The sequence below is a fragment of the Nerophis ophidion genome, linkage group LG03, assembly GCF_033978795.1.
Source record: "Nerophis ophidion isolate RoL-2023_Sa linkage group LG03, RoL_Noph_v1.0, whole genome shotgun sequence".
Lineage (NCBI taxonomy): Eukaryota > Metazoa > Chordata > Actinopteri > Syngnathiformes > Syngnathidae > Nerophis > Nerophis ophidion.
In genome coordinates, this window is record NC_084613.1 from 6,732,502 (window position 1) to 6,743,800 (window position 11,299).

At 46.3% G+C, this 11,299-nt stretch overlaps 1 protein-coding gene across 1 annotated transcript; it reads right to left on the minus strand.

Moving 5' to 3' along the window:
• Positions 1-435: 435 nt before the first annotated feature.
• LOC133548702 (probable G-protein coupled receptor 139) lies at positions 436-10,380 on the minus strand. The gene is made up of 3 exons (XM_061893675.1): positions 10,261-10,380; positions 5,749-5,836; positions 436-1,520 (listed from the first exon to the last, which is right to left on the minus strand). The coding sequence occupies exons 2-3, from the start codon at positions 5,825-5,827 to the stop codon at positions 547-549; spliced, it is 1,053 nt and encodes a 350-aa protein (XP_061749659.1). The 5' UTR covers positions 5,828-5,836; positions 10,261-10,380; the 3' UTR covers positions 436-546.
• Between the last annotated feature and the right edge of the window lie 919 nt (positions 10,381-11,299).

Genomic DNA, 11,299 nt, shown 5'->3' on the forward strand with positions numbered 1-11,299 from the left:
TACATATACATACATACATATATATACACATATGCATATATATATACATATACATATGTATATATGTATATATATACACATATGTATACATATATATATACATATACATACATACATATATATATACACATATACATATATATATACATATACATATGTATATATGTATGTATATATATATATATATATATATATATATATATATATATGTTAGTTCAGGAAAAAATACAGAGGCTATATCATCCCTACAAGCCTGTTTCGCAGGTTTCCCTGATTTATATATATATATATATATATATATATATATATATATATATATATACATATACAGACCGTACTACAAAAACCAGGACACATTTTTGGCATTTGTGTCAAAAACCGAATTATACAAATGTTAAGTTGTTTATAAACGCCTCGGACACAGAAGTGCTTTGTGGGAAAAACTGTAAGGGAGGGCCGATAAAAAGACTGAAAATAGCACCTCCCCCTGCTTTAATGTAGTCACCCTCACATTTTATTTACAACACATCATTTCCCAGGGTTTGTTTATATATTTGGGGATTTGTTGGTGGTCTTACGTTCTGAGACGGAGAAGACGTTCACGGTGTGCGTGAGGTTCGAGGCGGGCTCGCGAGTCCGGACTTTGCAAGTCAGCGCCCGAACCAGCTCCTGCCGGAAGCGCCTGCTGACCACGCAGTAGAGCAAGAAGTTGGTGGCGGAGTTCAGGTTCTGCAGCATGTTGGCCACGTCGCCGGCGATGTTGATGGGCAGACGGTAGTCGTTGCGGTCGAAGTAGGCCGTGTTGTGCTCGGTCCTCAGGATGCAGTAGGTGACGAAGCGGGGCAGGCTGAGAACCACGAAGGCCACGGAGACGGTCCCCAGCAAGAGGATGGTCCTCCTCAACATGCCCCGGCTGGCTCGCCCGCGGATGACACGGCGCTCCTCCTTGGTGAAGAGTCGACTGGCGCGGGACAGGTGACACCCGATGAGGTAGTTGAAGACCATGACCAGGACGATGGGGATCCCCCCCGACATGAAGGTGGTCACCCACACGATGACCGTGGAGTACGTCTCCTCTCGGTAGTGACACCGAGGCACGGTCAGGTTCCGTCCGTCCACCGTCACGTCGACGGGCGCCACCTCGTTGATCCAGCCGAGCGGCACGGACGCCAGGTGCGAGGCCGCCACCACGCCGGCGCAGGTCAGCACGGTGGCCCGGGCCTGCGAGCAAGGCGGTCTGGCGGCCGCGCTGCGCAGTACCAGGTAGCGCTCGACGGTGAACGCCACCACGATCCAGGAGGAGCTGTACAGGGCGCCGTACTGCAGGAAGCCCAGGAGGCCGCACCACGGGTGGGAGTGCCAGAAGGGCTGCAGCAGCCAGAAGGTGAGGGTCAGGTCGATGAGGACCACCCACAGCACGTAGGAGGTGTCCACCAGGGCCAGGCAGCTCAGGTAGACCACGGCCGTGTCCGACATGCCGCACTTGCGGAAGACGATCATGTAGAAGGTGAAGAGGTTGGCTGGGGGGAAAAGTCACAGCAACGTCTCAAATGACATTTTCATTTCTGCTGCGGTTTTAAAGAACCGCCACCAGAGGGCAGTAAAGCTCTGGGAATACTTGAGACTGCACACTTGCTCCAAAATGATTTAAAAGCCTACTGAAATGAGATTTTCTTATTCAAACGGGGATAGCAGCTCCTTTCTATGTGTCATACTTGATCATTTCGCCATATTGCCATATTTTTGCTGAGTAGAGAACATCCACGATAAAGATTGCAACTAAAAAAGCCTTGCCTGTACCGGAAGTAGCAGACGATGTGCGTGTGACGTCACGGGTTGTAGGACTCCTCACATCTGAACATTGTTTACAATCATAGCCAGCAGCAGCTAGAGCGATTCGGACTGAGAAAGCGACAATTTCCCCATTAATTTGAGCGAGGATGAAAGATTTGTGGATGAGGAAATTTAGAGTGCTCTGGGAATACTTGAGACTGCACACTTGCTCCAAAATGATTTAAAAGCCTAGTGAAATGAGATTTTCTTATTCAAACGGGGATAGCAGCTCCTTTCTATGTGTCATACTTGATCATTTCGCCATATTGCCATATTTTTGCTGAGTAGAGAACATCCACGATAAAGATTGCAACTAAAAAAGCCTTGCCTGTACCGGAAGTAGCAGACGATGTGCGTGTGACGTCACGGGTTGTAGGACTCCTCACATCTGAACATTGTTTACAATCATAGCCAGCAGCAGCTAGAGCGATTCGGACTGAGAAAGCGACAATTTCCCCATTAATTTGAGCGAGGATGAAAGATTTGTGGATGAGGAAATTTAGAGTGCTCTGGGAATACTTGAGACTGCACACTTGCTCCAAAATGATTTAAAAGCCTAGTGAAATGAGATTTTCTTATTCAAACGGGGATAGCAGCTCCTTTCTATGTGTCATACTTGATCATTTCGCCATATTGCCATATTTTTGCTGAGTAGAGAACATCCACGATAAAGATTGCAACTAAAAAAGCCTTGCCTGTACCGGAAATAGCAGACGATGTGCGCGTGACGTCACGGGTTGTAGGACTCCTCACATCCTCACATTGTTTACAACCATGGCCAGCAGCAGCGAGAGCGATTCGGACAGAGAAAGCGAGAATTTCCCCATTAATTTGAGCGAGGATGAAAGATTCGTGGATGAGGAAATTTAGAGTGCTCTGGGAATACTTGAGACTGCACACTTGCTCCAAAATGATTTAAAAGCCTAGTGAAATGAGATTTTCTTATTTAAAAGGGAATAGCAGCTCCTTTCTATGTGTCATACTTGATCATTTCGCGATATTGCCATATTTTTGCTGAGTAGAGAACATCCACGATAAAGTTCGCAACTAAAAAAAGCCTTGCCTGTACCGGAAATAGCAGACGATGTGCGCGTGATGTCACGGGTTGTAGGACTCCTCACATCCTCACATTGTTTACAACCATAGCCAGCAGCAGCTAGAGCGATTCGGACCGAGAAAGCGACAATTTCCCCATTAATTTGAGCGAGGATGAAAGATTCGTGGATGAGGAAATTTAGAGTGCTCTGGGAATACTTGAGACTGCACACTTGCTCCAAAATGATTTAAAAGCCTACTGAAATGAGATTTTCTTATTCAAACGGGGATAGCAGCTCCTTTCTATGTGTCATACTTGATCTTTTCGCGATATTGCCATATTTTTGCTGAGTAGAGAACATCCACGATAAAGTTTGCAACTAAAAAAGCCTTGCCTGTACCGGAAGTAGCGGACGATGTGCCGTGAGGTCACGGGTTGTAGGACTCCTCACATCCTCACATTGTTTACAACCATAGCCACCAGCAGCTAGAGCGATTCGGACCGAGAAAGTGACATTTCCCCCATTAATTTGAGCGAGGATGAAAGATTCGTGGATGAGGAAATTTAGAGTGCTCTGGAAATACTTGAGACTGCACACTTGCTCCAAAATGATTTAAAAGCCTACTGAAATTAGATTTTCTTATTCAAACGGGGATAGCAGCTCCATTCTATGTGTCATACTTGATCATTTCGCGATATTGCCATATTTTTGCTGAGTAGAGAACATCCACGATAAAGTTTGCAACTAAAAAGCCTTGCCTATATCGGAAATAGCGGACGATGTGCGCGTGATGTCACGGGTTGTGGAGCTCCTCACATCCTCACATTGTTTACAACCATGGCCACCAGCAGCGAGAGCGATTCGGACCGAGAAAGCGACAATTTCCCCATTAATTTGAGCGAGGATGAAAGATTCGTGGATGAGGAAATTTAGAGTGCTCTGGGAATACTTGAGACTGCACACTTGCTCCAAAATGATTTAAAAGCCTAGTGAAATGAGATTTTCTTATTTAAACGGGGATAGCAGCTCCATTCTATGTGTCATACTTGATCATTTCGTGATATCGCCATATTTTTGCTGAAAGGATTGAGTAGAGAACATCCACGATAAAGTTTGCAACTCAAAAAGCCTTGCCTGTACCGGAAGTAGCAGACGATGTCCGCGTGATGTCACGGGTTGTAGGACTCCTCACATCCTCACATTGTTTACAACCATAGCCAGCAGCAGCTAGAGTGATTCGGACCGAGAAAGCGACAATCTCCCCATTAATTTGAGCGAGGATGAAAGATTCGTGGATGAGGAAATTTAGAGTGCTCTGGGAATACTTGAGACTGCACACTTGCTCCAAATTGATTTAAAAGCCTACTGAAATGAGATTTTCTTATTCAAACGGGGATAGCAGCTCCATTCTATGTGTCATACTTGATCATTTCGCGATATCGCCATATTTTTGCTGAAAGGATTGAGTAGAGAACATCGACGATAAAGTTTGCAACTTTTGGTCGCTAATTAATAAGCCTTGCCTGTACCGGAAGTAGCAGACGATGTCCGCGTGATGTCACGGGTTGTAGGACTCCTCACATCCTCACATTGTTTACAACCATAGCCAGCAGCAGCTAGAGCGATTCGGACCGAGAAAGCGACAATTTCCCCATTAATTTGAGCGAGGATGAAAGATTCGTGGATGAGGAAATTTAGAGTGAAGGACCCGCCCGATTGTAGCTGAGATAGGCACCAGCGCCCCCCGCCATCCCAAAAGGGAATAAGCGGTAGAAAATGGATGGATGGATGGAAGGACTAGAAAAAAAAAGAAAAAAAAAGGCGATTGCAGTGGGAGCGATTAAATAAATAAATGATAAATGGGTTGTACTTGTATAGCGCTTTTCTACCTTCAAGGTACTCAAGTGAAGTGAAGTGAATTATATTTATATAGCGCTTTTCTCTAGTGACTCAAAGCGCTTTACGTAGTGAAACCCAATATCTAAGTTACATTTTTAAACCAGTGTGGGTGGCACTGGGAGCAGGTGGGTCAAGTGTCTTGCCCAAGGACACAACGGCAGTGACTAGGATGGCAGAAGCGGGAATCGAACCTGCAACCCTCAAGCGCTTTGACGCTACTTCCACATTTACCCATTCACACACACATTCACACACTGATGGAGGGAGCTGCCATGCAAGGCGCTAACCAGCACCCATCAGGAGCAAGGGTGAAGTGTCTTGCTCAGGTACACAACGGACGTGAGGAGGTCGGTACTAGGTGGGGATTGAACCAGGGACCCCTCGGGTTGCGCACGGCCTCCTTCCCACTGTGCCACGCCGTCCCAACATGTATAGATTCAGATGTTATTAGACACATTTACTAGGATAATTCTGGAAAATCCTTTAACTGCTCATTGTGTTGCTAGTGTTTTAGTGAGATTAAATAGTACCTGAAAGTCGGAGGGGTGTGGCCACGGGTGTGTTGACGCCAGAGTCTGATGTCTCCGGTAGGAGGCGACTTATTACCACAATTTTCTCACCGAAAACTGCCGGTTGCCATGTTGGCTTGACCGCTCTGATCCATAGTAAAGCTTCATCTTCGGGAATTTTAAACAAGTAAACACGCACAGGCATCCCCCATAAAGGGATACACTCCTACCAGGAGGATCGCCATACTCGTTCAAGTGACCGCCGATGATGATGGCTATGAGGTTTTTTTCCTTGGCCTCAGTCTGGACCTGGAGTCCAGTTTTTAACAAAAATATATTTTACTCTCCCCCACATTATGCATGCGGGTAATAACCTGTGATTAATCATGATTTTTGATGTACCGTTTACACAAGGTGCCAACTTCCCTGCTTTTTGAGGTTGTGTACATGTGATGATGTAGATGATGTACCTGGAATACCCATGATGCAAAGCAGTGGGTAGAAGACCTTCTGCACGGTGACAAAGATGGTGACACTGAGTCCTTCCATGGTCACTTCCTGTCAGGCAAACACACACATTTCTGTAACAAAGTGTGTGTGTGTGTGTGTGTGTGTGGGTGAACATCGTTGTGTTGTGAATATTGAAACAAACACACACACACACGGAAACATAAAAAACACTCAGACACACACACACACAGACACACAAAGACACACACAGACCCAAACACAGACCCACACGGTCACACACAGACACACACAGACACACACAGACACACACAGAGCCACTCAGATCCACAGACACACACACACACACACACACACACACACACACACACACACACAAACACACACACATACACACACAGACAAACATAGACAAACATAGACACACACACACACACACACACACACACACACACACACACACACACACACACACACACACACACACACACAGATGCACAAAGACCCACACAGACACACATCGAGACACACAGACACACACAGACACTCACACAGACACACACAGACCCACACACACACACACACAGACACACAAAGACACACACAGACCCAAACACAGACCCACACGGTCACACACAGACACACACAGACCCACGCAGACACACACAGACCCACTCAGATCCACAGACACACACACACACACACACACACACACACACACACACACACACACACACACACACACACACACACACACAAACACACACACACACACACACAGACAAACATAGACAAACATAGACACACACACACACACACACACACACACACACAGATGCACAAAGACCCACACAGACACACATCGAGACACACAAACACACAGAGACACTCACACAGACACACACAGACACTCACACAGACCCACACAGACACTCACACAGACACACACAAACCCACACAGACACTCACACAGACCCACACAGACACTCACACAGACACACACAGACCCACACAGACACTCACACAGACACACACAGACACTCACACAGACCCACACAGACACTCACACAGACACACACAGACCCACACAGCAGACACACACAGACACACACAGACCCACACAGACACTCACACAGACACACACAGACCCACACAGACACTCACACAGACACACACAGACACTCACACAGACCCACACAGACACTCACACAGACACACACAGACCCACACAGACACTCACACAGACACACACAGACCCACACAGACACTCACACAGACCCACACAGACACTCACACAGACACTCACACAGACCCACACAGACACTCACACAGACCCACACAGACACTCACACAGACACACACAGACCCACACAGCAGACACACACAGACCCACTCAGATCCACACTGACACACACAGACACACGCAGACACACACAGACACACATAGAGACACACAGACCTACACAGACAGACACACACAGACGCACGTAGACACACAGGGACACACACAGACACACATAAACACACAGACACACACAGACACAAAGACACACACAAACACACACAGATACACACAGATCTACACAGACATACAGACAGACACACACAGACGCACGTAGACACACAGAGACACACACAGACACACATAAACACACAGACACACACACAGACACAAAGACACACACAAACACACACAGATACACACAGACCTACATAGACAAACACAGACACACATAGAGACACACAGACCTACACAGACACACAGACAGACACACACAGACGCACATAGACACACAGAGACACAAAGACACACACAAACACACACAGATACACACAGATCTACACAGACATACAGACAGACACACACAGACGCACGTAGACACACAGAGACACACACAGACACACATAAACACACAGACACACACACAGACACAAAGACACACACAAACACACACAGATACACACAGACCTACATAGACAAACACAGACACACATAGAGACACACAGACCTACACAGACACACAGACAGACACACACACACACAGACGCACATAGACACACAGAGACACACACAGACACACATAAACACACAGACACAAAGACACACACAAACACACACAGATACACACAGATCTACATAGACAAACACTGACACACACACACACACACACACACACACACACACACACAGACACACACACACACACAGACAAACATAGACAAACATAGACACACACACACACACACACACACACACACAGATGCACAAAGACCCACACAGACACACATCGAGACACACAGACACACACAGACACTCACACAGACACACACAGACACTCACACAGACCCACACAGACACTCACACAGACACACACAAACCCACACAGACACTCACACAGACCCACACAGACACTCACACAGACACACACAGACCCACACAGACACTCACACAGACACACACAGACCCACACAGACACTCACACAGACACACACAGACCCACACAGCAGACACACACAGACCCACTCAGATCCACACTGACACACACAGACACACGCAGACACACATAGACACACATAGAGACACACAGACCTACACAGACAGACACACACAGACGCACGTAGACACACAGAGACACACACAGACACACATAAACACACAGACACACACAGACACAAAGACACACACAAACACACACAGATACACACAGATCTACACAGACATACAGACAGACACACACAGACGCACGTAGACACACAGAGACACACACAGACACACATAAACACACAGACACACACACAGACACAAAGACACACACAAACACACACAGATACACACAGACCTACATAGACAAACACAGACACACATAGAGACACACAGACCTACACAGACACACAGACAGACACACACAGACGCACATAGACACACAGAGACACACACAGACACACATAAACACACAGACACAAAGACACACACAAACACACACAGATACACACAGATCTACATAGACAAACACTGACACACATACAGACCCACATAGACACACACAGACCTACACAGACACACGGACAGACACACACACAGACGCACGTAGACACACAGAGACACACACAGACACACATAAACACACACAGACACACGCGCAGACACAAAGACACACACAAACACACACAGATCTACATAGACAAACACTGACACACACACGGACACACAAAGCCACACACAGACCCACACAGACTTACACAGACCCACAATTACACACACACACACACACACACACAGATACACACAAATCCACACAGACACACACAGACACACACAGACCCACACAAACACACACAGATACACACAAAAACACACAAATACACACACACACACCCACACTGACCCACAGATCCACATAGACCCACACAGACACACACACGTCCACACAGACACAAACAGACCCACACAGACACACACAGACCAACACAGACACACACAGACACACACAGACTAACACGGACCCACACAGATCCACAGAGACACACACAAACCCACACAGACACACACATATCCACACAGACACGCATATACACCCACGGACCCACACACAAACCAACACAGACACACACAGACACACACAGACGCACAAAAATAGAAGCTCTGTGTACAGACCCACACAGACACACAAATATCCACACAGACACACATATACACACACAGACACACGCGCAGACACAAAGACACACACAAACACACACAGATCTACATAGACAAACACTGACACACACACGGACACACAAAGCCACACACAGACCCACACAGACTTACACAGACCCACAATTACACACACACACACACACACACACACACACACACACACACACACACACACACACACACACACACACACACACACACACAGATACACACAAATCCACACAGACACACACAGACACACACAGACCCACACAAACACACACAGATACACACAAAAACACACAAATACACCCACACACACCCACACTGACCCACAGATCCACATAGACCCACACAGACACACACACGCCCACACAGACACAAACAGACCCACACAGACACACACAGACCAACACAGACACACACAGACACACACAGACCAACACAGATCCACACAGACACACACAGACTAACACGGACCCACACAGATCCACAGAGACACACACAAACCCACACAGACACACACATATCCACACAGACACACATATACACCCGCAGACCCACACACAAACCAACACAGACACACACAGACCCACAAAAATAGAAGCTCTGTGTACAGACCCACACAGACACACAAATATCCACACAGACACACATATACACACACAGACCCACACACAAACCAACACAGACACACACAGACACACACAGACCCACAAAAATAGAAGCTCTGTGTGCATCAGCAGACATCATCAAGTACACAACATACAGTCAGTGTGTCCTCAGTCCTCACACATGAAGAAAAGAAGGCAAAAGAAGTCTGGACAAGACCCACCTGGCAGGTAAGTAGCTGTCACCTGCATGGAGCTGCCACATGTGAGCATAGAAGAGGTGATGTGCTCGTCATTTAGATGATGACATCACTCACCTCGCTCAGGGATTGGCTCACAGCCTAAATAACAACATTTTATGACCGTCCAGACAGATAAAAATCAGCTTTTAAAAAAAAAAAAAAGTTATCTTCACATCTTTACTTTATGATTTATTTTGGCAGTGGGACTATGATTCTGTACATCAGTGTTTTTCAACCCCTGAGATCTCATTTCACCTAATCGGGTGAAAAATATTTTTTTGCCAACCAATAATTATAGTATGCAAATGTTTTTTGAGGGTGGGTGCTGTCACCGGTTGTAGCGGACACCGATCACGGCTAAAAGTAGTCTGTTTTTAACGCATAATTCCACAGTATTTTGGACATCTGTGTTGCTGAATCTTTTGCAATTTGTTCAATTAATAATGGAGACGTCAAAGAAGAAAGATGCAGGTGGGAAGCGGAGTATTGCGGCAACACAAACACAGCCGGTGTTTCTTTGTTTACATTCCCTAAAAATGACGGTGAAGCTTTAATTTCAAACAGAGCAATCAAGCTAACATGGTTCTCTACCACATGTCAAATAGCAGGTTTCGGTGAGAAAATGGTGGTAATAAGTCGGCTTTTACCCTAGACATGAGCGGAGCTCGTGTCGTTCCTCCTGCGGCTATCAAAGAGGCAGCTGAGGCTCCTCCGTGGCAGTAGGTGGCAGCAGGTAGCTAGGAACACGGTTTGTCGTGATTGCAATATGCAGGCGACAGCGGGAGGCAGGGTGCAGGTAAAATGATATCAAAGGCTTCAACCAAACATAAACAAAAGGTGAGTGCCCGTAAGAAAAGCCATTGAAGCTTAGAGGAGGCTATGCGGAAACTAGAACTGAACTGGCTATAAAGTAAACAAAAACAAAATGCTGGACGACAGCAAAGACTTACTGAACATGACGTATATGTTTATTATTGTCATTTAGTCCTTAAATAAAATGTTAAACATACTAGACAACTTG